General features: G+C 39.1%; 5 protein-coding genes across 6 annotated transcripts in view; 3 read left to right on the top strand and 2 right to left on the bottom strand.

Annotated features, from left to right (window-relative positions):
• The window catches only part of LOC122083134 (serine/threonine-protein kinase STY46-like), a 30,458-nt gene extending 21,760 nt beyond the window's left edge, over positions 1-8,698 (top strand). Inside the window, exons 13-17 of one of the 2 annotated variants that reach the window (XR_006141570.1) lie at positions 5,646-5,726; positions 5,874-5,927; positions 6,821-6,955; positions 7,053-7,171; positions 8,255-8,698. Coding sequence is in view for 1 of the 2 variants with exons in the window: in XM_042650832.1 (XP_042506766.1) it covers positions 5,646-5,726; positions 5,874-5,927; positions 6,821-6,955; positions 7,053-7,121 (339 nt within the window). In the remaining variant the exon portion in view is untranslated. Of the gene's footprint in view, positions 1-5,645; positions 5,727-5,873; positions 5,928-6,820; positions 6,956-7,052; positions 7,285-8,254 lie in introns of those variants that run through there. The other variant, XM_042650832.1, reaches the window with a different exon arrangement.
• Positions 8,699-12,531: 3,833 nt separating this feature from the next.
• LOC122083147 (mechanosensitive ion channel protein 6-like) lies at positions 12,532-16,626 on the top strand. Its single transcript, XM_042650858.1, has 5 exons — positions 12,532-14,804; positions 15,067-15,190; positions 15,295-15,588; positions 15,682-15,884; positions 16,026-16,626. The coding sequence occupies exons 1-5, from the start codon at positions 12,817-12,819 to the stop codon at positions 16,312-16,314; spliced, it is 2,898 nt and encodes a 965-aa protein (XP_042506792.1). The 5' UTR covers positions 12,532-12,816; the 3' UTR covers positions 16,315-16,626.
• A 546-nt stretch (positions 16,627-17,172) lies between these two features.
• Positions 17,173-18,439, top strand: LOC122083149 (glutathione S-transferase F10-like). Its single transcript, XM_042650860.1, has 3 exons — positions 17,173-17,479; positions 17,604-17,652; positions 17,772-18,439. Exons 1-3 carry the CDS (start codon positions 17,327-17,329, stop codon positions 18,224-18,226), a joined length of 657 nt encoding a protein of 218 aa, XP_042506794.1. The 5' UTR covers positions 17,173-17,326; the 3' UTR covers positions 18,227-18,439.
• Positions 18,440-18,745: 306 nt separating this feature from the next.
• LOC122083148 (protein IQ-DOMAIN 17-like) lies at positions 18,746-19,943 on the bottom strand. Its single transcript, XM_042650859.1, has 2 exons — positions 19,022-19,943; positions 18,746-18,896 (listed from the first exon to the last, which is right to left on the bottom strand). The coding sequence occupies exons 1-2, from the start codon at positions 19,793-19,795 to the stop codon at positions 18,819-18,821; spliced, it is 852 nt and encodes a 283-aa protein (XP_042506793.1). The 5' UTR covers positions 19,796-19,943; the 3' UTR covers positions 18,746-18,818.
• Positions 19,944-20,883: 940 nt separating this feature from the next.
• On the bottom strand, positions 20,884-26,297 carry LOC122083135 (thiosulfate sulfurtransferase 16, chloroplastic). The gene is made up of 7 exons (XM_042650833.1): positions 26,024-26,297; positions 25,842-25,928; positions 25,552-25,665; positions 25,333-25,406; positions 24,410-24,480; positions 24,254-24,307; positions 20,884-21,236 (listed from the first exon to the last, which is right to left on the bottom strand). The coding sequence occupies exons 1-7, from the start codon at positions 26,230-26,232 to the stop codon at positions 21,162-21,164; spliced, it is 684 nt and encodes a 227-aa protein (XP_042506767.1). The 5' UTR covers positions 26,233-26,297; the 3' UTR covers positions 20,884-21,161.
• Between the last annotated feature and the right edge of the window lie 1,552 nt (positions 26,298-27,849).

Raw genomic sequence — 27,849 nt, 5'->3', positions numbered from 1 at the left:
TTTCTCCTGTTTCTGGTTTTTCAGTTTCAGATTTGGCTTATTTTTAATTACTCCTAATCTGACCCTTAGAACTCTGCTGCATTCTGAGGATCTTCGATTCTATTTATTTTTGAGTGATTGCTAGAGTTTGACCTTCATCTGATAAGGTTGACTTTTGCTGACTTTCTGAATTTGGTGTTGTTAACAGTATGTAGGGGTGTCAAAGGGTCGGTCCGGCTAGGTTTCGGTCCGGGTTGAGTCGCTTTCGGTGTGCGAAGGCTGAAACCGAAACCGAACCAATAAGGAAATTTTGGTTTCGGTGCGGTTTGGTTTCAGTTTGTCTTCGGTTTCTTAAATCAGTTTGTAATCAGGTTGGTTTCGGTTTTTGGTCCAGTTTGGATTCGACTTTCCATACAAATTTATACAAAACTATGCAAAATTTGGTTTTTTTTTTTTTTAATGACTTTTAGAGTGTTTTGGTTTCTTGCCGGTTTGGTTTCGGGTTCGATCCGGGTTTTGAGCCGGTTTCGGTTTGGTTTTGGGTTCATCCGGTTTCCGATGCGGTTCAGTTTGGTTTTTGGGGTTGCAATACTCCAAACCAAAACCGAACCAATGAGGCTTCTGTTCGGTTTGGTCCGGGCTGTTATCGGTTCGGTCCGGCTGGTTTTACTGGTTCGGTTTAGGGTTTGACACCCCTAGTCAGTATGAATGGGGAGAATGCTTGTGTATTCTGATTGATCATACAAGCCCTTTATTTATAATATGCAAAAATAGAGTCATAATAGGATACCGGTCTAAAAAATATAAATTAATTACAAGCATGCCCCCCATTCAGCTGCCCCACTATGAATAGGGTTGGTGGAGGGGGAAAAGTTCTAATGTGCCCCTGCGGCACACTAAGCCCCCATTCTAAAACTCTCCCTCAAGTTGTTGCATAGATGTCATACATGCCCAACTTGACTAAACTAGGATTAAACATCTTTTCAACCAACCCCTTAATGAACACATCAGCTAATTGATCACCAGACTTCACAAAAGAAACACAAATCAAACCGTCATCCAACTTCTCCTTCATGAAGTGTGTGTTGATCTCCACGTGTTTGGTTCGGTCATGCTGTACTGGATTATGAGCAATACTGATAGCAACCTTGTCATAACAGTAAAGCGTTATAGGAAGACGAACAAATTCTGGTGAACCAGCCCAATCAACATTTGCATATGCTTCAACTCGGAGATGATCGTGAGGAGATAAAAGGATCCTTTTCCCTGGAGCTGACTTCAAGTATCGCAAGATACGCATAACTGCTTCCATATGAGAGGAATAAGGATCATTCATAAATTGACTAACTAAACTCACAGCCACAACAATATCAGGTCATGTATGAGAGATATATCAGTTTCCCTACCAATCGTTGGTAACGGCCTTTGTCAACTATTTCACCCTCATTTTCCTTAAGTTGGGTACTAGTTTCCATAGGAGTATCAGAAGGATGACAACCCAACATACCAGTCTCGGACACTAGATTAAGGATGCTCTTTCTTTGGAGAGAAAGATGCCTTTTGAAAACTTGACAACTTCAATCCCAAGAAAGTACTTTAATTTTTCAAAATCCTTTATCTCAAATTCTCTATCTAGCAAAACCCTGAGATGATCAATCTCAGTACTATCATTCTTGTTACCACAATGTCATCCACATAGACGATGAGCATAGTAACTTTCTCACCAGGCCTTTTTATGAACAATGTGTCGTCAGCATTACTCTGCTTATAATCCACAGATGTCTTGGCTTGTGAAATCTTCCAAACATCGCTCTAGGTGACTGCTTCAAACCGTAGAGAGCACGCTTCAACTTATAAACCTTGCCTTGAGTTCTTGTACTAGTGAAGTTGCCTTGAGTTCTTGTACTAGCGAAGCCTGGTGGAATATCCATATATACTTCTTCATCGAGCTCTTTGTGGAGGAAAACATTTTTTATGCCAAGTTGGAGTTCCCATTCTAGGTTCACAACTTATGAGGGTAGCACTCGTATAGAGGTCAACTTGGCAATTGGAGCAAAAGTCTCCTGGTAGTCAATTCCATATGTCTGGGTGAACCCTTTAGCCACAAGCCTTGCCTTGTATCTGTCCACAGAATCGTCGATTTTCTGTTTTACCATAAACACCCACTTACAAGTTACAACCAATTGGTCTCTGCTCGGGTGGAGGAGTCACAAGTTCCCATGTAGCATTCTTTTTTAAAGCATCCATTTCATCCTCCATTACGGCCTTCCATTTTTAATCTGCAAGAGCTTTCTTCCAATTCTTGGGAACACAAGTAGAAGAAAGGGAAGACATAAAAGCACGATAAGAGGCAGGAAGAGAATCATATGATACAACATGAGATATATGGTATTGAGTACAAGTCTTAGTGCCTTTTCTAAGAGAAATAGGTTGGTCAGAAGGAGAAATTATATCTGAAGTATGAGGCTCTGTTGGTTCTAGATCCAGGGTTGGTGAAGGGATGTGTGTAGATGCTGCAGTGATGGTCTGAAGTTTCTTATTTCTGATAAGTGCCCTACTATTAACTTGAAGAGTGGAGTCATCAATTTCTCTCAGGAATTCACCAATGGTTCTCACTAGAGTCATCTCCCCTTGAGTTGGAACAATAGGAATCTCTCCGAGTTGGAACAATAGGGACATGAGTCTCTGTCATAGGCTCTATCCCCTCACTGTCTTGTGGAGCATGAGGATCATGCGTGGAAGATGATGGGTACACTGGTGGAGCAAGCAAATCCAGAGTCATCTCTTCTTCACTAGTAATACCAAACTCCCTCTGAAGAGGTGACGATGAGTAGTAACCAACAGATTCATGAAACACAACATCCATTATTACCATAGTACATCAGGTAGGACGGTAACTCTTGTAACCTTTTTGTGTAGGAGAGTAACATAGAAAGATACACTTAGCATTCGAGGTTCCAATTTTCCTGGTGAATGATGATCCTTTGCATAGCAGGCACACCCAAACGTCTTTCGAGGTACCAGGAAGGATGTGGTCCCTTGAAGAACCTCAACAGGAGTTCGAGAGTTGAGGACATGAGTAGGCATGTGATTGATTAGGAAAGCTGCTGTGAGAACAACATCACTCAAATCCTAACATGGAACATGTCTACCAAACATCATGGTTCGAGCAATATCCAGCAAGTGCCTATTCTTGCATTCAGCCACCCCATTCTAAGCAGGAGTGTCGATACATCTTGTCTGTTGAAGAATCCCATGATCAACTAGGTATTTTTGAAACTGACCCTCCATGTACTCTGTTTCATTATCACCACGAATAATTTTCAGAGCGGCATTAAATTGAGTTTGAATCATTTTATGGAACCGCTGAAAACAACTGAACACTTCACTTTTGTGCTGCATCATATAGACCTAAGTAATTCTAAAGTGGCACTCAATAAAGAACATAAACCATATTTTTCCAAAAACAGATTTCCGACAAGACAGACCCCCTAAATCAGAGTGAACCAAATGAAAAATAGAAGAGCTTCATTTATTTAAAGATAAATATCTGGAACGAGTCCGTTTAGTCAGAGTACAGGCTTCACAAAAGAGTTCATTCCTAGTACATGTTTTAACTAAATGTGGAAATAAAAGAGATAAGGTCCCAATTGGTGGGTGTCCCAAATGACAATGCCATTGATTCAGTTCAGAAGAAGCAAAGTGTAACTGATGAGTAGTAGTAGTAGATGTTACAACCATAAGGAGACAACCATCATCAAGTAAATAAAGACCACCCTGCACCTTACCACAGCCAATCGTCTTCCCCGTTACCAGATCCTAAAAAATGCAATGGGAGGGGAAAAAATGTTATTTTACAGTTTAGGTCCCCGGTAAGACTACTAATGGAGAGCAAGTTAGTAGTAACATTTGGGATATGTAGAGCTAAAGACAAAGTGATAAAAGAACATTTGATAGAATCCTTTGGGTTGATCCTTAATCTTGCAAGTAGTAATGAGTCCTTCTAGGTTGCTGAACTTGATCTTCAAGAGGTAGAAGTGTGCCCTTTAAAGAGGTAGAAGCCACACTTCCCAAAAGTAGAGGAGCCAAAAATCGCAGAGGGTGAAGAACCCTAATTTTCTTGCAAGGTTTTTGGGTTTTAGTTCATGAGGTAGGGTATAGGACAGCCACTAGATTCGTAGGAATCACTTCATTAGTGCTGCCCTATGGGAAATTAAGGAGACAGTGGTAGGAGAAGATGGAGGCTAACAAAGGTGATGGAAGAGAGGTGAATGGAGGCTTGCATTTCTTGAGGAGAGTAGGGTCTAGAAACTGGAAACTTAGATCAGAAATTAGGCTCTGATACCATGTTAACAGTATTAATGGTGAGAATGCTTGTTTGTTTTGACTGATCACACAAGCTATTTATTTATAATATGCAAAAATAGAGTCATAATAAGAGTACAAGTCTAAAAAGCATAAATTACAAGTATACCCCTATCCAGCCACCCACTCTAAATAGGGTCAGTGGAGGGGGGAAGTCCCAATGTGCCCCTGCGGCATGCTTAACCCCCATTCTAACAGGTGTTGTTTGGGATCTTGAAAGGGATGTGTTTAGCCTGAACCTAGGGTTCATCCTACCTATTTCAGCATCTCTATTTTCATTGTTAGGCTGCTGAATCCACTGTTTGCTGGTTTGAATCGATAGGGATTGAAATCAGTAACCTTCGCTTGTAATCTCAGTACCCAGTGAGTCCACCTGTGAGAGTTCTCTCTCCTGAACCAACTCTAGAGTCTTCTGCTCTTCTGTTTTAACGTGAGGTTGAACAAGAAGCCCTCTTTTGCTTATTTATTGTTAAATTATGATTATTTTCATATGAGCCTCTCATGTTCATAGATTACTTATATTTTATCTCCACTTCAGTTTAATTCACTGATTAAGCCTTCTTTCTCAAATTTAGTTACAATTTTTCACCAGACTCCTTTAATCCTTTCGAAAAAGTTCTGATTGTTCTGATGGTATACAAGATTGCCGCTCAACCATTAAATTGAGATATTAATAACTCTTGTGTGTCCATATGCGATCCGAGTTGTGTTTTGGAACCCTGGATCCGCGTCACCTTTCTCCCTTATCTTCGCAATCTGCTTTTCCTCCCCATTTTCCCTGCAGCACCTTACTGGCAGATTCTCCTCAGATCTGAATCTTTCGCCCTCTATATATAACAACCCCACCACCAGTAGATCCATCAATAGATTTGCATCATGATGAATCCTTTGTCATTCAGTCATGAATTACTGAGCTTCATGCTAGGTGTAGTATTTGGAAAAAGTTGAAATAGAAAAGGTTTTATAACTAGTGAGGTAGGACAACTGGTTCTGAGGGAAGATTAAGTTGGACTGTATATGATGGAGTTAATTATCTCACTCACAACAACCGTCCCCCCCGGGGGGGGGGGGGGATGTGCTTCTAAAGGAAGCTCTTTGATATGGTTCAGTGACTGATTCTAAACCTGTTTGAATATGATAGCTATTCAAAATATTCTTGCATATTATTATCTCACACTGCCTTTATTATTTTACTGAATTGGTGATTGTATACCCACAAATCCTTTTTTTCTTTAATATAAGGTGCCTCTGTAATGTTATTTCCTTATCAATTAGTTAATCTTTGTGTCTATGTGTTTTAGGTCATAGAACACAAGCCGTATGATCACAAGGCTGACATTTTCAGTTTTGGAATTGTACTATGGGAGCTGCTAACAGGGAAGGTAACCTTTTAGGCTCTCATTGATTTATAATGGCAATAGATGATTTCCCGCAATTTGATGTCTAGTGTACCTTCCTATGCCCAATAGATAATGTTAGCAAATTTCGTTTGTCCTATAAACTAGCTTTTATTATGATTGATTTTCCAGATCCCGTACGAATTCTTAACTCCATTACAAGCTGCCGTTGGAGTGGTGCAAAAGGTATTCATTTTGCCATTCTCTGTGGTCTTACTGGAATAATCCACCTATCATCCACTGTTTTTCTTTAAAAAGATTTTTTTTTTAAAAATTAAAATAATAGAGTTCTCGGGCCTTGTACTACGAATGTGTTCCTGCACACATTGATTATTACCGCATGGCAGTTCAACTGGACCCCAAATTTAGAGGACTTGTTACCTATATCATCATCTGTCTGCGGTTAAAATTTGAATTTAAATCCCCTTGTATCGCTACCTGGCGTGTGAAGAAGTTTTGTGCCCACCAAGCAAAGTCAACATTAACTCAATAGGACAATTGAAAAATCATGGGGAAAGCCCGTATAGGGTGGCCATATGGTTGGAATATGTTACCAAATTTCACATGTGGCTTATAAAGGGGCTCTCAAGTCTATCCAATGGAAGAAGTTTACTCCCATCAATCCATGTGAGTGAAAGGTGGCAGACATTCTTGAAGGAGACTGGGGTAGAGGAAACATTGTCCCTTAATGTAAAACCATGTCACTTATACACTAATTATGTTTTCATGTTTATTTTTTCTGTATCTGGGTAACATAGCTCAGGACATCACAACAAACTGATGATAGACACCAAAAATAGAATGACCTTGAAAAGGCTATAAAAGGAATACAAGTATTGTAAATGCAGGTCAAATTTTTTTCACTCACTTCTACTGGAGTTGGCTTTTCTTTTAGATGAGATGCTGGGCTATTTCTATCGGCACCTAGAGGAAATTTATTTTTGTTGTTGAACTTAACTTAGGTTCATTAGGCATGCCTAAATATTTTTTTATTATGCTGTGTTTCTTGTTGATTGGCTAGATGGAACATTTTGACGTCCAAATAAATAACAATTCAGTTTCACTGACGTGGTTTTCAGGGTCTACGGCCCACAATTCCAAAGAACACTCATCCAAAACTTGTTGAACTGCTTGAGAAATGCTGGCAGCAAGACCCAAGCTTAAGACCAGACTTTTTTGAAATTATAGAGATGCTACAGCGAATAGCCAAGGAGGTTTGTACTTTGTAGTACCAAAAGGGCTATTGTAATGCGTTCTTTGATATTTCTGTAATCATGACGAAAATATTTCCATATTATATATATTCAACAGGTTGGGGATGAGAAGAAATCTGAGAAATCTGGTGGATTCTTCTCAGTACTTATACGGGGTCACCACTGACATAGAACAAAGAGATGGTGGTGCTGTTTATAGTGTCTTCGTATGGTCATGTAAGCGATTCACCATCTACATTTGTTGTGCATTGTACAGTAATATTATTTTTTTTTCCCCTAGTAATTGATTTGCCCTTAATTATAGTAGCAATTTCTCATTTGGTTTTTTATTCTTCACTTATTTTCAAATGTTTCTTAATACTTTTTCAAGTTTCTTTGTCGGTCTTGTCCATCATGCTGAATTCATAAACTCACTGATTTCGTCCAAGATTTTCTTAGAACAAAAATTGTTCTGAGGATTTCTGATAGGTCAGGAAGAATTCTGATTTGGTGGTACTTATTTCGGTCAGGAAGACCACTGCTTGCTCAGTTGGTATTTCTGCTAGTAGGTTGCGGGGTCCCAAGAGGTTATCGGATTAACGCGTCTTTGCTGAGCATGTTTAAGTGCCTGACCTCGTCTGGCTATATGTGTCCAAGTGGCTAGTAGTAGTAGTAGTAGTCCCCGGGGATGGTGGTTGTGAGTGAGATAATTAACTCCATCGTATACAGTCTTAACTTAATCTTCCCTCAGAACCAGTTGCCCTACCTCACCAGTTATAAAACCTTTTCTATTTCAATTTTTTTTCAAATACTACACCTCGCATGAAGCTCCGCATTTCATGACTGAATGACAAAGGATTCATCATGATGCAAATATATTGATGGATCTACTGGTGGTGGAGTTGATACACTCCATTTTGGCATAATCTTTGGTCATCTGGACCAAATTTTTTGTTACAATTTCAACTTTGGTTGGGTAATTATTTCAGTCTAGATTTGGCTTACAACCTTTGTTCGAGGTGTTGCTGGCCACATTTTTTTAGATGGTGCCAGTCGGTTCAGTCTGGTTTTGGTTTATTAGCCAAGCTGAAACCAAACGTTAAGACTGTTTGGTTTTGATTTCGGTTTTGGTCTTTTATCTGTTGGCTTTACTGGTTATTACTGGTCCATTCTCGGTTTGTTCTTGATTTTTCATATAAATATATATATATATATATATATACACACTAAAAACAATGGGAAGCTTGTTTTCTTCATAATTTATAATGGTTCAGTTTGTATCGGTTTTTGTTGGGCTTTCTGTTTTTGGTTTAATTTCAGGTTTGGCCCGGTCTATTTGGTTCTGTCAATTTCATAAAAGCCTAAACAAAATCGAAAACGAGAGGGTTTGGTTTGGTCTGATTTTGGTTGGTTCAAGCTTTTTGGACTGAAAATTGACACCCTAAGTTTTCCTTGAGCTCATTGGTCATAAGATTTATGAATATAGAAATTAGGTGCAATATGGGATGTTGGGGAATATCTGGCCTATTAACGAAAAACGGGATGGCTATTAGAATTACTTCCCCATTCAGACTATGCGGTCATGTCAAATTAATTTGATGATGAGTCCAAACATTTTATCTACCACATATGGGTCCTTTTTCATAGAGATGTAAATGGATAGTATATGCATCCGATTAATTTTCAAACGAATTTGGAAAGTTTTTGGAAGCTGAATTTTTGAATATGGATTTTCATATAATAAAAAATATAGATTTTTGACTATCCAATTATATCCTTAGCCGTCTAAGTTGCGCAGAAGAGAAGTGAAGAAGGTGAAAACTTGAAAATGTTGATGTTGATGAAGTCCTATTTGGAATTACAGAAATTTTCTATTTGGAATTACAGAAATTTTCTCATGAATCTTCTTTTGATTAATTACATGTAATATGTTGTGAACTAATAAGAGTATTTTACTTTTATAAAATATAATTTAATCATACTTTTGCAATTGGATTAGAGAGTATAGCTTCCAAATGGATTCAGGTAGTTTTTAGATATCGATTTCTCGAATATGGATTCTTCTTAATGGATGCGACATGAATGAGATACGAATTTTAACTATCAATTTAGATTTCTACTCTCTAAGGGAGAAAAAAGAAAAGAATTTTTGTTTTCATCTCTAGTCTCCCTTGTTTCACCGATATTCCCTATTGTAGTAAAATCGACTGTCAAGCAGGTCCTATTTTTAGAGTGGTAGTTTGCATGGGAAAACTGCAAAATAAGGGTGTGAAAAAGTTTCAAAATACATTTATGTGGCTGGTTCAATGGCCTGGTTTAGAGTGAGCCGAATAAATGGATTGCCAAGGTAGGTTATTTTCAGGATGATGTGGCAATCACTATTTATAAGCGGTCAGAGGATTCGAGTATTTGACAGATTGTATTGCCTCGGCCTTGGGCAAATCTGATCAATGGACAAACCATACAAGGAATGTCAAGACTCATCCTTTTCCATCCCCTCTCTTATGCGTTTGGGGATGGCCCCTTTTAGTTTTTTTTTTTTTTTATGGAAATAAAAATATATTAGTGAAAGAGAATTAGGTACAGCTGGGCGCTTTTAGTTGGCTCATGGCTGCTATCTATTCTAACTTTTGCCAACTATGCCTTTCGGAAGAATTCAACCCCATAAATCGACTTATAAGGTGAGGGGATCGAAGATCATATCAACCCACATCAATTCCCATGGGAAACCGATGTGGGATCAGTCCCCATAAGCTGATATGGGATTGTAACATACCACCACGCTTTCGAATCCGACATTCACTACGGCCCAGTCCGGATCAGGTGGTCCTTTTTAGGCGGATCTCACTCTACTCCAGGGTTTTTGCTTGGTGGTAAGTAGCTCTTTCCTAGCGGCTCTCACTTTGGCACCAGATCGCTCCTTCCGCACGTTGGTTGGGCCGAGGATCGGTTGCTCTGATATCACTTGATACGTGCACAGAGATAAAATAGGGGAGAAAGAAATAATTGCTACCAATAAAAAAAAAAAAATACAAAAGATTAAATAGGATAAAAGATAAGGATAACAAGAGTTTGGCTTTACGGGAGAGGTCATGATGTTTCGGCTTAATTAGGAGGTAGCCCGCCTCTACTCAACAATTGAGCATTTGTAATGACATATGATCTAGAGATCATCGGGACTTCTTATCTACAAAATTTCAGTCTCACCACATAATGAAAATAATAAATGGTTTCAAAAATAAAATGTCACTAACAGGCCCGGGAAGTAAAATTCTTTGGGGTGAGGGGTGGTTGAGACTTACTTGACTTTTTTTATACGGGCGAGTCCTTAATCAAGTTCGATTTTGGAATTTTTGGTTGGGTTTTGCAGGCCCTCAGCAAGATGACTTGTCGTTCATTAGTTTATGTGGATGTGGTGCCTGAAAAAATGGCGTTATTTGATGTGTCTTAAGGAAGGACTTGGTTTTTTTTTCTTTTCCCATTATTATAGGGATTGTCTAGCTGACATCTTTATAGGTGTTTTTGGTTAATTTTTTCTTTTTTTATATAAAAAAGAAAAGAAAAAACTAATCATTAATATATAACTGCACTTACATCAATATCTTCATAAGAGATGGTGGGTTGTGCTTTTTTATTCATGATTACATATGCCAAATGTTCGAATTCCTCGTAACCTTCTTTTCACTATCCCTTCTTTATTCCAAGTGTTCTTTAAGCTAGTGATAAAAAATGATATTTAAAAATAATTTGGAAGTGATAAAAACTATAATTGTCTTTGCACATATGTGAAATGAGGAGATTTATCTAAATTAAAATAAAAAATTGTTAGACTTAAAGAGCAAGAAAGTGCATATTATTTGACAGCTAAGGGGTGGTAATAAAAAGGAATTCATCTTTAAAACTCCCAATAAATAATGGCTTTTGTTAGGTATTTATAATGAACCTGGGACAGTTTTTATTCTTTACCCACGGCTTTAGTTTTTTATCATTGTGGGCATTGGGTGGGGTGGGGTGGGGTGGGGGAGATATTTTCACCATTCAATCATAAATGGGGACGGTTTCCTTCATACACCACTGAATTGAGGTATTCTTTCACCATGGACATTAATGAGAATGGGATGGTCATGGATGAACAAAGGATAATTAGTAAGTACAGTAATAATAGTAGGATGAAATGCTAACATTTTCCATTTTCTCAGATGCAGCTATTAATATGCTAATGAACTTAATATCTGAAATCTTAAAGAGATTTTCCTATTGATGTAAAAATGAAAAGTGAAAGTGATACAGGAAAGATTGGAAATCGTAAACAAACAATTACAATACATTAATGATTTATATAGTTCGGCAATATTATCTACGTCCAAGTAAGATGAAATCCACTTCATTATTAATTGAGAATAGGATTACAACTTGTTCTTACACCTACTAAAAATTATAGGGAAAATCATCTCTACAAACATAATGAAACCCTACATAAGTGATTGATCCCCGACCCATTAAACCATGGGGCTATCAAGAAATAAGTGGTGAAGTTTATCCCGCTCATGTTGAGAAACATAAGCAACTTTCATCCCCGTATATACCATGCTACACATATTGTTAGGCAATGAGATTGGCCCCATTTTCTCTATAAATACCCTTACATGCACTCTTAAACCCTAAAATATGAGAATGATCTTCTACATGTACATTCACCTACACATATTTGTCAGAAGCCAACACAGGCCTCATTTTTTGCAAATTACAGGGTGAGGAAGGGTATCAATGGAAACAAAAGGGTCAGTCGTTGGCCTATAACATGTAGACATGTGCAAGGGACTTAGTATATATTATGGGTGTCGAAAAAGCCCAGTCAGTCCGAACCTGCCCTTAGCCCAATCATGGCCTGGGCTAAGTGTTTTAGCTTGCAGGGTGGGTTTGGGCTAAAATTCTTAGGCCCGATGCTGAGATGGACTGGCCCATCCCAACCCGATCCTATGTAGAAAATAAATATATTAAATTATTACATTAACATGTAAAATGTCATACTTTTTTAAATGTCTCCATTTATCATCAACACCGTTATGTTCCGTCACTTGCGCCGTATGAACAATTCCTTTGCTGATTTCCTCGCCTCTGGATCCCTCAAGCTTAGGCTCTCCCATGTCTAGTGGTCTAACCCACCATCTTTCTTTGTTAATTTACGACTGTTATCTGGTCGTCGCTTCGTAAGGTCGTCTTTTTTTTAATAGAATTTTTTTTTCTGGCCAAAAAAATTTATCACCAACACCTTCTTTAATCACACCACTCACGTCAATCTTTATTTTTCTTCTTTAATACACATTATTGGCTTTTAAAATGTTACAATGAGCTGGCGTTAATGGTGTTTTCCCCTCTGCCACCCTCCTATCCAGATGGAAATATACAATAACTAGTACGGTTAATCATGGTCAATCAGGGCCAGACTGGGTTGGACTGAGCTGGACAGGATTGAGCCAGGCTGAGTTGAGACACTTAAGGTTTTGATTGAGGATTTTAAAAGATCCGGCCCAATCCAGCCCATTGACACCTTCGAACTTCCCGGGAAAACTTCGCGGGAAAAGATATCACAGGATTCACACCCCAATGGCCCAAACTTGCCCGTCACTCACGGCTCCTACGTGTTTCTTTTTTCGTTCTCTTCTCTCTGCAGTTTTTTCTTTGGGATATCATCTTTCTCTATACAGTTTAAGCTTCTATAATCACGCTTCTCTCGCTTCCACAGACCGTAAACTAAAGTATTAATAAAACAGAATAAAATCACGAAGATAACGGCGACAGTTCTTAGTCTTGGGTGTGTAATCTTCTGTAGAACTTAGTCTTAATTCCGTTCTTTTATATGAAACTGGAGCTTTCGATTCATGGATTCGCTCAGAAATCCATTCAAATCTCACGGTTCCTACAACAAGATGTCTCCGGAAGGAATAATAGGGTTTGAATTGTCTTATGAAGAGAAACCCATACTTTCAATCTCTGGTCACGATGATCATCTCACCAAATCCGATGATCATCTCCACCGGGGAGAGTTCGTCGTCAAGATTGATGGCAACAATTCCCGTACTAAAGATGTCGGGCAAGTTATGGAGCCAAGCGGGAGTAAGATATGGAGTGAACCCAGTTACGATTTCTGGAAAGGAATAGGAGGAGGAGCAGGTCTGGAGGGCAGAGATGGAGGTAATGCGGGCCAAAGCAGTGGTGGTGGAATGGGCAATTTTTATTTTCAACAGGGAGGGGAGGATCCACCGTCGAAATTGATTGGGCAATTCTTGAATAAGCAGAAGGATTCAGGGGAAATATCGCTGGATATGGATTTGGAGATGGATGAGCTTCAGATTAATCACGATCGAACTTTACCACCTATTGCAGAGAGCCCGACAGATAAGTTGTCGAGAGACCTCAATGTTTCTTTCCAAGAATCTTCACGGAATCATGTCGAAATCGGCCCAGAGCCTCCCGTCCGGCGACCGTACGATGACGACTCGTCCGACGAGGAGAAGGAGAAGGAGAAGGAGAAGGAGAAGGAGAAGCCGCGGCATCAACAACTACCACCACGCGGCGGCCGTGGGTCTTCGAATTTGGAGGGTCGTGAATCTCGTGAAGGTAGTGTAGCAGGGGAACGTGGTGGTAGAAGTGCGGTGTTAAGATGTACCTCTAATGCTTCATTCCGTCCGAGTTCCGAGATGTTGAGGACCAGAACCAAATCGAGATTGATAGACCCGGTGGAAGAATCAGAACGAAGATCTAATATGAATTCAACTCCTCCGGCCAAATCAGGCTTGATGAAATCTGGAATATTGTCAGGTAAGATAAATGAAGAGGAGGAAGAAGATCCTTTCTTTCTGGAAGACATTCCAGATGAATTCAGAAAGGGGAAGCTCAGTATATTAACATTACTCGAATGGATCAGTTTCATTTTGATCCTCGCTGTGTTTATTGCAAGTATTATAGTCCCACGTTTAGAGAAGAAGCTTGTCTGGGGCCTTCATCTATGGAAATGGGAAATGCTGATTCTAGTTCTTATCTGCGGAAGGTTGGTCTCTGGTTGGGCTATTCGGATTGTCGTCTTCTTCATTGAGCGCAATTTTTTGTTGCGCAAGCGGGTTCTGTATTTCGTTTATGGTGTGAGGAAGCCTGTTCGGAATTGCATTTGGTTGGGTCTTGTTCTTATCAATTGGTATGTCATGTTAGACTATAAGGTTAGTCATGATAAGACTACCACCAGCCTTTTGTCATATGTAACCAAGATCTTGGTCGGTCTCTTGGTGAATACTTTGATATGGTTGGTGAAGACACTTCTGGTTAAGGTCCTTGCTTCTTCATTCCATGTGAGCACCTATTTTGATCGGATTCAAGATTCTCTGTTCAATCAATATGTGATTGAGACACTTTCTGGAGCTCCTTGGATTGAAATTCAGCAAACCCAGGAAGATAATGAGAAGTGTATGGCAGAGGTTCAGCAGCTTCAGGATGCAGGGGCAACCATGCCGCCTGACCTTCGAGCTGCCTTTCCTTCATTTAAAAGTGGGAGGGTGATAGGGAGTGGACGGCTACAGAGGAACCTCCCTAATACCACCAAAAGCTTTAAGTTGTCTGGGACAGCTTCCAAGCATCAAGATGAAGGGATCACGATCGATCACATTCACAAACTGAACCAGAAGAACATCTCTGCATGGAACATGAAGAGGCTGATGAATATAGCTCGGCGTGGAGTCTTGTCGACTCTGGATGAACAGATATTAGATTCAACACAACATGAGGCTGAGGAATCAAATACGCAGATAAGAAGTGAATGTGAGGCAAAAGTTGCTGCAAAGAAGATCTTCCGCAATGTGGCTAAACCTGGCTCCAAGTAAAGTCTTTTGTTCCATCTTCTTCTTGTCTTTAATTTCATTTGTTGCATTAGTTGTATCCATATTTTCACTATATATATTTTAGAACTGAAGCTAGATTGTTCCCGTAGTGAATTAATTGCATTCTGGGGTTAAAATTATGTTTGACAATATATTGAAAAGCTAATTGAATTCCAGGGGACTGAGGATTTGTTATTTGAATAGAAGCTAATTTGAATTGAACTTGTCAAAAGTATTGATTAGTGGCTTTTTCTGTTACAGGTACATTTACCTACAGGATCTTATGCGTTTCATGAGAGAAGATGAAGCTCTTAAGACCATGAGTCTCTTTGAAGGAGCAAATGACAAAAAGAGAATCAGCAAGTTTTCTCTCAAGAACTGGGTGGTAAATAATCTTTTTCCCTTCTGGAAACAAATGTGGTGTCTGTTATGAATGAAAGGGCATAAAAGCAATCTTTGAATGTAACGCGTTACATCGATCTTTGGCAGGTTACCGCATTCAGAGAAAGACGAGCACTTGCCTTGACATTGAACGATACGAAAACAGCTGTAAACAAACTTCATCATATGTTAAACTTCATTGTGGCAATCATCCTCTTTGTTATTTGGCTTCTCATATTGGGAATTGCCACAACTCATTTTCTTGTCTTGATTAGCTCTCAAGTCCTACTTGTGGTGTTCATCTTCGGAAACACCTGCAAGACTGTATTTGAATCAATCATTTTCTTATTTGCAATCCACCCATTCGATGTTGGTGATCGTTGTTTAGTGGATGGAGTTCAGGTACGATATCAAACTGAATTTGTAATATGTATACAGATTTCTGGAGATAATTTGGACCCTAAATCCCTAATTTTAGTCTTTTTTGGCTCATAGATGATAGTAGAAGAGATGAACATCTTAACTACAGTGTTTCTGAGGTATGACAACCTGAAGATCACATACCCAAACACTCAACTCGCTTCTTTGCCTATCAGTAACTTCTACCGTAGTCCTGACATGGGAGATAGCATTGATTTCTGTGTTCATGTTTCCACTCCACTTGAGAAAATTTCTTTGATGAAACAAAGAATATTAAGGTATGCCCATAAACTGTCACTCTTTTTTATAATTTGTTGGAAGTGAATCTTCCTCTTTACAGTTTTTCTTCTTTGTATTGAGGTTCAGATATCTTATTATGTCTCAGAACTACATTGTATTTTGGTTTCCTCTCCTTTCAGGTATACTGATAAGAAGGAGGACCACTGGTGTCCTGGTTCCATGGTTGTGCTTCGAGATGTTGAGGACATGAACTTACTAAAGATATCAGTATGGGTAACACATAGAATTAATCATCAGGACATGGGAGAAAGGTGGGCAAGGAGGGAACCCTTGTTAGAGGAGATTATAAAAGCACTTAGGGAGCTCGACATCGAATACCGAATGCTACCTGTTGACATCAATCTCCGAAATATGCCTAACATAGCTTCTACACGACTTCCATCTAATTGGACTACTTGTTCAAACTAAGGCAGACTAATCTTCCAGGGTCAGATGTATATCCCGAATAGTACTAATCCTCCTGATAGCTACACTGGGAACATATACCGAGAGCATTTGAAACACAACCTGATGAGAAGGGAAAGGCATTTTGGTTTCCTTGCTCTGCCTACTGAAGGGTTCTTACTCCTTATTAATCCCAATGGACCAAATCCCACCCCCCTTCCTTTTCTTTTAAGTTGTACAGCAAAGTGATTCTTATGCCATGTTCTCCTACTCTTGGTACCCTTTTTGTTGAGTGAACTTTGACAAAATAATTATTTGCATGCGGCCCATGTTTGCAATTTCCGTGCTATTAGGAACAACACTCACATTTACTTACAAATACTTGCCAATCCATCAATGTAGGAAAACCGCTAATGCCTGTGGCTAGCCATTTATTTAGTTGTTACATTGAGTCCTCAGGGTATCAAAACTAAAATTTTTGTTACAATTTCATATCTCTTGAGATTCACGCGGATCATCGATCCCAACCCTTACATGGAAAGGGCGACTTGGATTAGAGTGAAGCCCAAGATACCGAAAATTAGTGGTTAAATGATCAATTTACTTTCCATGTTCTGAGCTCGGCAGGCCAGTCTACTGGGCATTAGAAGAGTCAATGGTTATCTACATTGACAGTTTCGATTTCACAACCTCCCTTAGTGGTCGACTTTTCAAGTCGGAGCTGCAACCGCTAGGCTGAACTAATGTTGGTTCCATGTTATTCTATTGGTAACCTCAAATTTGGAATTAGTTAGACGTGGCCTAGCTCACTCCACGCACCTCAACCACCCAAGGCCCAAGCCCATCATAATGACACTCCATCTCGTGAGCCGATAAGTAATTAATTAATAAAAGTGGATGCAAACTCTCCCTCTACAGATAAAGTTCTTATCGGTTTAGTTCCTTGAGTAGCTCCTCCCAGCAAGTTAGGAACAGATACGCAGAAGGTAGTACTTATAAGAGACAGGGACTGTTCTCCGTTTCGCCGGACGTTCCAATGGCGACGACTGTGAAAGTTTTCGGGCCACCCATGTCGACCGCAGTGTCGAGGGTTTTAGTTTGTCTCCTCGAGAAAGATGTCCAGTTTCAGCTCATAAATGTCAGCATGGCTAAAGGAGAACACAAGAAGCCCGATTATCTCAAGATTCAGGTATGAATGTATAACTAACCAGGGATAAGATTTGAGTTTCAATTTCTTCTTTTAATTCTCTTGTGGGTGTTCTTCGTTTTTCCATAAATGATTGATAGATATAACCTTTTCGCCGGTGTCGCAGCCGTTCGGTCAAGTCCCAGCTTTCCAGGACGAAGACATCTCTCTCTTTGGTAAGAACCCCCTTTTCTCCCTCTTTTCTCACTCTCTCTGTGAATTTCATCTGGATTCGGAAACAATCAACAAATTTAGGCTTACCCATAACCCAATTCGTGTTTCTTCTTGGGTTCAGAGTCGAGAGCGATATGTCGTTACATATCGGATAAGTACTCGAAACAGGGGAACAATTCTTTGTTTGGGACGAATCCGCTGGAGAAGGCATCGATTGATCAGTGGCTTGAAGCTGAAGGACAGAGCTTTCACCCACCGAGTGGCGCTCTGGTGTTCCAACTCGCGTTTGCACCGCGAATGAAGATCAAGCAAGACGAGAATTTGATCAAGCAGAGCGAGGCGAAGCTCTCGAAGGTGCTTGATGTGTACGAGCAGAGGCTCGGGGATAGTCGTTTCTTGGCGGGTGATGAGTTCACGCTTGCCGATCTTTCTCACTTACCGAATACGCAGTACTTGGTGAATACTGAAAAGGGCAATTTGTTCAAGGAGAGGAAGAATGTGGGGAGATGGTGGGATGAGATCTCTGGTAGAGACTCATGGAAGAAGGTCGTTGAAATGCAGAAATCGCCTGCTTAAAATGGTGGATAGAATGGTTTCATTGTCTGGTATCATCTGGGGTTTTGTCTGGATATTTTACTTCCTCCCCCACCCCACCCCACCCCACCCCACCCTTCCCTTCCCTTCCCTTCCCTTCCCTTCGATTTGATGTTTTCAATTTCCGTCGTGATAAAGTGATTCAGGCCAACTGTTCGATGAAAGTCCTAATAAAGGAATTACTTAACACGACTACATTCATTGCACGGCCTAACCCCAAAGGAAAACCTAACTGGCAAGAGACCTTCGTCTCAGGAACCATGTGGTTTTGAGTTCAAATTCTTTTATTTCTCTGGGGCCATTCATACGGGCTGTTTAGTACTCTTTACTACTTTCAATGATAGTTGATCTTATCCACATATGAACCCACGCACTAGTGAGGCCATACTCATAAAAATTTCATTGCATGGCCTTATTGGTATTTCTTACTTCTTGCTCCTGAGACACTACACATGTTAAAGACCTCTAATAGAAATTAAGAAAAACAAAGCAACAACGAAGTTCCTTGTTAAATTTTCACAATTTTTTTTGAATAAATGAATTGAAGAATACAGAAAGGAAACAATGCTCTTCCTTACAAACACATGTCAAAGCCACGAACCAGTGCCTGCAACTTCACAAGAGTCCGCATGGCTTGATACGCTCGTCGTGCCTGTTAATTTTTGGGGGAAAAAAAATTCAAATTAATATAATGAGATGAACCAGTTACTCCATTCAAGAATTTAAAGAGATCTTGGTTTTGGGTTTTACAAAAGATCCAAGAAAGTTTATACTTACAAGATGACCCTTGAAAAAGGCTTGGATCTTGATGGCAGCGAGATCCTCGTTCTGTAACAAATCCTGGATAGATGAAAATGAAACATCACTAGCAGCATCACCATCATCTTCACCATCCTCGACTTCTTTAGGATTTAGGATTATTTGTTCTTCTTTGGTCTTCTCTTTGTCTTCCTCCTCCTGCTCATATATGAAGGTTTTGCTGTCTTTGGTGTGGTGCAAGACTATAACAGCAACCCCTTTAGTATTGAGAATTTCTTCTTTGGTCTTCTCTTTGTCTTCCTCCTCCTGCTCATTCGTGAAGGATTCGCTGTCGTTGATGCGGTTGAAGACAATCATTGTTTCCTGGGGAGACGATTTAGTACTCCACCTTCTTCGGACAGCTCCAACACAGGTACAACGTGATCCAATGCTGTTTGCTCTCTTAAGAGATTCTGATGATCTCCTGAACCTGAAATTCCTTCGAACAGCTCCCACCCAATTCTTGTGCATTCCCATCCCAACCCACTTACAGTTCGGTCTCATCTCTCTGTTTCTCTGTAGACTCAAAAGATGGGTGCAGGGAAGAGAAGGTCGCGTTGAAGGGGGGAAATGTGCTTTCCATGTACGTAGAGACCGACGTTTATTGGGTCTATAGAAGGGTGACAGTGAGACAAAGAACGCGGTGGGGATGTCTGTCGTGTCCCTCTCGTTGTGTGAGTTTGAGGCATTCCACCACGCACGACGGCCGACGCCATGAAGGGTAAACACATAGGCGTCATTGAGGCTGACCATTTGATAGATGGGCCCCTGTTTGGCTGTTACAACTTATGTCATGAATGCTTTAGATATGGTATATCTGTAATCGTGAATATACGTGCACGTCTCATTCCTTTGAAGATTGCAAGTCAAGAGAACCAAGCTTTAGAAGAATTTGGATCCGCCGTAGGATCATCTGGTTGTATATCTGAGTATTAATTTTTTTTTCCCTCATAACAGAAAAAAAAAAATAGAAGAAATGTTAAAATATCACGTATATGATCAAGTGATCGTGCATACAATGGATCTAAACTTGGCTTAAATGCAAGGTTCAAAGAATCAAGAACCAGATTGGTGAATGAACCCTGTATCACGTATATGATCAAGTGATGGTGCATACAATGGATCTAAACTTGGCTTAAATGCAAGGTTCAAAGAATCAAGAACCAGATTGGTGAATGAACCCTATACGGAGCAGAATCAATGACCGACTCCTCTTCCCATTCTATTGATCAGAAGCTCAACAAGAAACCTAAAACTTTGTCTGGTCTATGGTCAACAGTGGTCTACGATAGGGTTCCCCCTCGCTATCAATTGAATCTTTATTAATTCAATCTATGGTCAAACGACTCTCCTTACTATCATATTAAGATAGGATCTCTTGTTCATAGAATCACTTGCTCGTACAAGTCAGCATCCAACACCTGTCATTCCTTTTGTCAATACAAGTATAAAAAGGGATATATTTGAAAACAAAAAAAATAGGTGTTTGATGCTGACTCGTGCAACCAGCTGATTCATTTTCGTTGCATGTATGTATCTGATTTGAGAAAAGTGGGAATGAAAATTGTTGGAGTGATTGACGAGAATTTTTTTTATAATTGGGTGGACGTTCATTTAACAAATGGGAAGAAAAAAAAAAGGGTGTATATATATAAAATAGTTGCCATAAAATACAAGAATGTTATAGTACATTAGAGGGTACTTAATTGAATAAATGTGAAATTTTAAATTTTACAGGAGAGTGACTCAAACCCAGCAGTTAGTTCTCTTCGTTTTTCAGGAAATTTTTGTTCAAAAAAATTTACAACATTCAAGAATGACGGAGGTGGAAAGCATCTGGGGAGCTCGTCAAGCAGGTTCTGTTTTATTTATTCTCTTTGATGTAGATCACATATTAAAATGAAGACTTTCTTTGCTAATGCCTTATGCAGGAACTGTGTCTATTACAATATTTTACCAACTTGATCCTCCAGAATCCTCCAGAGTTATGACAACCCCCTCCCCCCATCTTGTGCTAGTACACACTTATTTATGCCTGCAAAATTGAAAACACTAGTCATCTTTGCTCTGTCTTGTCCAAATTGTAACTAAGTCTTTTTCCTCGTAATTATCGGAAGGATCACAGTTCTGTAGGCAGCCCATTCTGTACCCACGCAGAATATCCACCAGCAATATCAGTGACACCAGTATAACCCTGCAAACATGAAAATTTACAATCAAATGAAAGAGAAAAAGATGAACAAGTAAAAAATGTATCGACAGCAAAGGGAAGTAGGTGTAGGAAATAGTTCTTTCAGCCTGAAGATATGCAAAATGAAAAGCTCATGCCAGGTCCTCGGAGGAAAATTAACATGGCAGTGAAACCAAAAATGCCACACAAAACAGTATAAATTAATCTCTCATTTCCCACTGAATTCTCATCTGGAACGGACCATGATTTTAAGTCCATTTACAAGGTCAATTTCCTAGACCAACATAAACGAGAAAATTGGCCAATAAATTTCCAACATCCAATGTGTGTCACTCGAAACCAGCTTCTCAGCCCCGCAGAATTTTCTAGTTGGATTCTAGAAACAAGATATAATTATGCAGCAAGAACTGCACAGCGCTCAAAGGACTATTTGATGTGGCTACTTTTCTTTCTAAATTGTGAAAACAATGATTCACCCACAAACAAACAGCAACAGATCCCTCGTTGCTTGAGATGATAAAAATCATTTTTCTTTGGTGAAATGTCTTGTGGTTAATATGTTCTCAGGACATCCAAAAACTTCAGTAGAAGAATTTCCAATATCATTCATCATTGAGATACCAACAGTAGACACAAAAAACATGGCATGTAATTGTCTTGATGTTTATGTTTCCGAATATCTAGTTGAAGACCATGGCTTTGAATTATATATAATATGTCGTCATTCAAACTAATAAGATAACAACTACCGCATTGAGCATCTCGCAATCAGAAGCACAATACAACCTGAACATGCCAGAGTCCAACTGCTTCCTTTCACAGGCATTTCGTCCAAAGAGAAGCGTACGATAAGGTCTAATAATCAAGGACTGTGTTGCATACAGTGTTATTAAATCCTCCATTTATGTTGGAAGATCGTACCCAGCCTCCTTCAAACATTTGTTTGAGACTACTTAAAATCCTTCTGCAGAGTCATCAACAAGTTCAGTGAGGAAAAGTCTCTAATCAGAAAATAAAGATTCCCAATGGCTTAAATCAACCATTCAGAGATTTGCCAATTGAAATCTTGTCATGGGCACTAATCAAAATGGCCATCACAATTAGACAACACGGAAAGCTTGGGCTACCTGGTGGACCGTGGACCTGGTCACCAAAGAAACCTGATTATACTGGAGGGCCTGGCTGGTTTTGTGTTTGAGCCATGTGGACAATGAAACAGTAAACACACTGGATCAAAAGACTTGCTTAGAGTATAAAAAGCCACAGTCCAGCCCGCCTGAACTCTGCATCTGAGCTCAGAACCAACTGAACTTCATAATCCCAATTAAATAGATTTTTCCCCTCTTTTTTTTTTTTTTGTGTTGGGGGGGGGGGGGGTGGGGTGGGGGTGAGAGAAGAGGATTATGAATGTTGCATAATATTAACCGTCATAAAAACTTTTTTGGCGTGGAAGACCTACATAACAGGTTAAACATGTTTATTGAATGCATATAGAATGGCCACAATTTCATTCTATTATGCCCATTTTCTCTAGTAGTACCACCCACCTCCAGATCCAAGCAACCACTTCATGTCAGAGAGCATGAAGGATAGTGGCAATTAGATTAAATAGGGTCACATTGGTGATAGTTTTCCGTTTCTTGATTTTTCTTGTCTGGGGTCCATAAGGTCAGTTCTATTGTATTTGCATTCAAGTTTGGTGGATTTCTGTGAAAATCCAAAATCACTTGGTTGGATTTCTGTAGGATTGACAAGAGAGAACTTTTGGTCTCAGGCTGCTATATAACCTGGATTAGCTGGAGTAAAAAAATGGTTAGTTATAGCCTCGTATATTTATATTTGAATATAAGAATCTCCTTTATTTTACTTTCTCAAGCTGTCTTACTGAAGACATTAGTCAATAATTTCTGAATTTTGGCTCTTCTTTTATTCTTTGTTTTAACTGTGGTGGCTATTATTGAATTTGGGTGCATCAAAGTTAGGCTATTCACTCCAGGATTTGTAATTGTATTCAAGAGAAACAATTGCAGAGTTATAATTGTTTTCAAATGAAACAATTGCAAACAGTTTTCTCGGTCTAAATTATCCACCTAAAAGTACTTGGACTACTATACAAGCTATTCAGTGACTTCAGACTTAAATATTCTCTGAAGTTTGGTTCTATCACACATGATAGAATTAAATATAGTTGCAGATATGCTAGGAAGTATGGGTGACTTGCTGGCTAAGCCAATACCGGTTTCCCTACTTTCCCTACCAAATTTTTTTTTTTTTTCTGTTGTAGTTGAAGACTACAGGGAAGGCACATACTAAACTTGTCTAGCTCTGTTTGTTCCTATTTCAAATTTTCAACTCAATAGAAAGGAGAGAGAAGAGGGGGGGGGGGGGGGGGCGCCTTACCCCGATCATTTGGAATCTGTCTTTCCACTCAAGCTATAGTTATCTTAGAAACCAATAAATAGACTAAATGTATTGAAAACTATGCATTAGTACCTCTCAAATAAATTCATAAGAAAAAAGCAGAATAAAAGTTGGCACAATTGCAATAGAAATAAATTAGATGGCTTGACAACAGAGGGTAGGGTTTTCCATGAGGAAAAAAAAAATACCCATCACAGATAAATGGATGGTCCATAGAAAATAGAAATACTTAAATAGTAAATAAGAAAGTACAGGTCAGAGGGGAGGGTTGAAGAAAATTTAAAACTATAAACAAAGCACAAAATTATTTTGGCATAAGCCTCTGCTGCATGAATCTCATGTCAACAAACATGTGAATAAACTGTCTTGGAGCATGGTTCCAATTACAACAGCTCTCCTTCCTCGTATAGACGTGGTAAATAATTCTACTCCTACATGATGTAACTTCGCTAGAGAGAGAAATCCTAAGGAATGGCAGAAATCTCCCTATTTCTACTCCAACAAATAAAATCTTAACAAATGGACAGAAAGAAGCATCCTTTTGTTTGGACAACATATACAATCTGACAAACATTATAATTGTCAAGAGTAATACTTACAGAATTTACAAGTTCGGTAGCAGCCATCAGTGACCTCTTCCCACTCTGGCATCCCTGTGAAGGCAGGGAATAAGTTCATTATATTGAAACCCCTGTGAAGGTCTATGGCCTAAACTTCAACCCAAGTAGCATAATATTTCTTGAATTTTGACTTACAACAATAATCTCCGAGTCCTTCCCAAAATTTGATGATACTTCCACTAGAAATTTAGGGTTCTTTGTCATCCCTAAACCAGCAAAGACATGAAACCACATTATTAGAGATTTTTTCTTGCAATTAATGGAAGAAAAAATGTTTTGAATGACCAAACAGACATGTAATTTTCTAATGTGTTCTGTTCAGCAAGGGAGCTTCATCACATTAGTTCCACCTACTGATAAATTTAGCTTAAGCCATAAAAGAGAACCAACAGCTGGTGCAACTTTAACAAGGCCTCACTTTTTATTTATTATCAATTTGAATATGCTTTTTGCGACCATGAAAACTGAACAACTCGGGAGGGAAATGTTCAGTCTTGACCAGGTCATTAAGCAAACAAAGTATATAAATTCTGAACCACTACTACAACAATGGGAGACAAAAGATTAGGGGAAATCACAGTTTCATGGGCCATTGAAAAGGTTCTATAATTGATAGAAATGAAATTAATGAAAGCTTGGAAATTTTTGAAGCTATTAGGAAAGATTTGCTTCTTAAAAACAGTTGCCATACAAAGTAAAAGAATGAGGTAGAGCAACAAAACCAAGATCTGGAAAACACAAAGACGAACATTGGCATCTGCATTCAGCCTCATGAGGCCTCATATATTGGTCCAGCTTGTCCATCAAAGGAATAAAAATATCAGAAGTGTTGATATAGAACAACCATCGTGCTAGAGGAACTTAGCAAGAGATGGAACCCCAAGATTCAAGAAGAACTATTTGGCGATAGATATTATCCAACATGCAAATCCAACCATGTATACAACATAAACAGAGGAAGAGTACATCCAACCATGTTCCTGTATATGTTATATGAACCAAATAACATATATTTAAGCTAGAGCTAGAGTAACGAGAATAATTTAATAGATACCAACCAACTCCAGCTCTGAACATGTAGGGAACGTTTATGGCCCCTGAAGGATGACCAGCACCGAATTCTTCAGGAGTCCTACAAAATCAAAATCCAAACTAACAAATTCAACTACCAACATTGAAGGCTCTAAGCTCCATGTGTTTTCAGAGCAGAATCAAGCCGCTCTGTAGAATTTCTTATACTCCTTCAAGGAGTTAACAAATGAGATTGAAGTAGTTACCTGACATCCAAATATCGGTGTCCAGCCTGAAGAAGCTCGTGTGCGACGCGGACGGGCACAGACTTCGGGACACCGCTCGATTCTGAATTTTCTCCTGCAGCATCCGCAATCGACCTGCGTTATGAACATCAAAGTAAATAGGTGCTGTTTATTTGAATGTTCCATAGAAACAATATAAACTCTGGTAGTGGGGAAGAAACACAAACAGCATGCATGCAGATTATCTTGAAACCCTAAGAACACATTCAAGTTCTCAATTTCGTTTGAATCGTAGAATCCATTAAAAGTACCTGCAGGTAAACCTCCTTTTCACGATCCCATCGGACTGAATCGTCGGGAGCTGAAACGGCAGAGGTGTAACATTTGAAGACAAATGCCTGCAAAACATAAAACGCAGATCTAGATTTCAATCATTACATAGAGAAATAGCGATAGACTAAAAAAATGGAATGACGATTCTGCTAAAGAAGACCTAAAATTGAGATTCTGAGGACGAAGAACACGGGGAAGTGCGGAGCGAGTGAAGCAAGCGATGGCCATTTCTCTCTTTCCAAGAGGTGATAAGTTGCTCTTCTCTCTGAATTCCGATTGTGAATGTGGATGCCGGAGCACGTTCCACGAAGAATTAGGAGTTTGAATTGCTAAATTAGGGAGATTGAGGTTCTGCGTAAAAACCGCCATTGCTGTTCCGCCCGCGATTCTCGACTTTGGTCAGTCAAGCACAAGTCTCAGTTCCTTCATGCTATATATGTTCTGTACCATTTATTTATGAGGAGAGAGAAACGATACCCTGGTCGAGAGTCTGAGAATGATACACGTGGTATTCATGCCGAATGAACGGATGTGATTGGACCACGTGGGCATATGAGAGGATAGCTTCTACTTTAATTTCCTAGTTTCCTTAATAAACTGGAATTGTAAAAGGTGCCGTTCCCGGTCCAACGGTCACCTTTTTTTCTAATGTGACGGCCGTTGGGATATAATTTTCTTGCTCGGCCAACTTCACTTGGTGGTCTCTTTAAAGACCTTTTCTTCCTTGGCAGAGAGGAAGGAAGTTTCATCCAACTTGTCTTAGAAGGTAATTTAGTTGGCTCCCTTTGGTTGATAGAGAGATATAGAGAGGGAAATGGAATAAAATTAATATTAAAGTGGATATTATTGTAATTATAACTTCACACTATTATTAATTAATTTAAAAAATATATTTCAAATATAGTGATTAAATTTTTGAAAAATGATGTGTACATTTTATTTCACATTCTCTCTACACTCTCTTCCTTGACTATTGTGTTCTCTTGTATATAAACCGTGAGAAATTCCCTCCAATGTACCCACTGGCTTGGCATGAGATATTTGAATACACAACAGTAGTGTGTAGATGATTTCCCTCTTGAATTTTATGAGAGTGTATACACTCTCATTGGCCCCTATGGATATGCAAGGCCCACACTTTTCCACAAGAAATACTTCCCCATCATAATATTACAAAATTCCTTTTCTTTATCAAAACTTATTCAATTTCTCTTCCTTTCCTTCACTTGCAATTTAGATCGAGCCATAAAGTCTTCCATCGAAGATTTTTTTTTTTTTTTTTTTTTAAGTTATCTAAGTATGTACAAATTAGTAAAATTACTATCTCGTTCCACATCATAGGAAGCTGAAAATATCAAGTTCAACTCAAACTAATGTTTCCAATTAACAAAATAGAGCTCTGATGAATAAGTATACCTCAATACATGCATAGATAGTTAGGAATACTTTTAAAGTTATTTTACCTTTTTTTTTTTTGGCAACAATTGGGATTTAGATCCTCTCCAATGCCTGAGAGAGAACCCAATGCGCATCTAGTAGCTGAGAACCCTTTACAGGATGTGCTTACTGCCTAAGGTGTTCCTAGCTATCACATGTGGTTGAGCTCAACAATTGATTTGTGAGTAAAGCGACTTTGATGTGTATTATCCACAAAGTTTCAACCCCTTTTTAACCCACCGTGTTGTAGATATTTATTCTATCCATAAATTATATATAGAACATAGTTTCAAGTAAAATTATTCCTACAAATTTCATTACTAAAGTTTTCCTTCAGTCCGAGCTTCCTACTCCCCTATTCACCATAGGTGCTTTTCTTGGGGGTATCGAGAGGGTATGTTGGAAAGGTACTAAAACCCTATAGGGGTTTGTGTACTCTAGGATGGAGAGGTGAATCTCACCACCTTGTGAAAGGAAACTTTGTTCTTTCATTTCGTTAACAAATCTTTTTTCTTTAATTGTGAGAAAAGGTACAAGAACCTTTTCCAA

The sequence above is a fragment of the Macadamia integrifolia genome, chromosome 7 (genome assembly GCF_013358625.1).
Source record: "Macadamia integrifolia cultivar HAES 741 chromosome 7, SCU_Mint_v3, whole genome shotgun sequence".
Lineage (NCBI taxonomy): Eukaryota > Viridiplantae > Streptophyta > Magnoliopsida > Proteales > Proteaceae > Macadamia > Macadamia integrifolia.
The sequence above is the reverse complement of the archived record's forward strand: the minus strand, read 5'-3'. Positions and strand labels throughout refer to the sequence as shown.

Coding starts and splice junctions, on each gene's coding strand:
- LOC122083149 (XM_042650860.1), top strand. CDS start 17,327: ATGGCGACGACTGTGAAAGTTTTCGGGCCACCCATGTCGACCGCAGTG. Junction 17,480..17,603: donor CCGATTATCTCAAGATTCAG/GTATGAATGTAT, acceptor CCGGTGTCGCAG/CCGTTCGGTCAAGTCCCAGC. Junction 17,653..17,771: donor CGAAGACATCTCTCTCTTTG/GTAAGAACCCCC, acceptor TCTTGGGTTCAG/AGTCGAGAGCGATATGTCGT.
- LOC122083147 (XM_042650858.1), top strand. CDS start 12,817: ATGGATTCGCTCAGAAATCCATTCAAATCTCACGGTTCCTACAACAAG. Junction 14,805..15,066: donor GTGGCTAAACCTGGCTCCAA/GTAAAGTCTTTT, acceptor TTTCTGTTACAG/GTACATTTACCTACAGGATC. Junction 15,191..15,294: donor TTTCTCTCAAGAACTGGGTG/GTAAATAATCTT, acceptor GATCTTTGGCAG/GTTACCGCATTCAGAGAAAG.
- LOC122083148 (XM_042650859.1), bottom strand. CDS start 19,795: ATGGTCAGCCTCAATGACGCCTATGTGTTTACCCTTCATGGCGTCGGC. Junction 18,897..19,021: donor CCTTTTTCAAGGGTCATCTT/GTAAGTATAAAC, acceptor AAAAATTAACAG/GCACGACGAGCGTATCAAGC.
- LOC122083135 (XM_042650833.1), bottom strand. CDS start 26,232: ATGGCGGTTTTTACGCAGAACCTCAATCTCCCTAATTTAGCAATTCAA. Junction 25,407..25,551: donor CACCGATATTTGGATGTCAG/GTAACTACTTCA, acceptor TTGATTTTGTAG/GACTCCTGAAGAATTCGGTG. Junction 24,481..25,332: donor CATGTTCAGAGCTGGAGTTG/GTTGGTATCTAT, acceptor TTGCTGGTTTAG/GGATGACAAAGAACCCTAAA.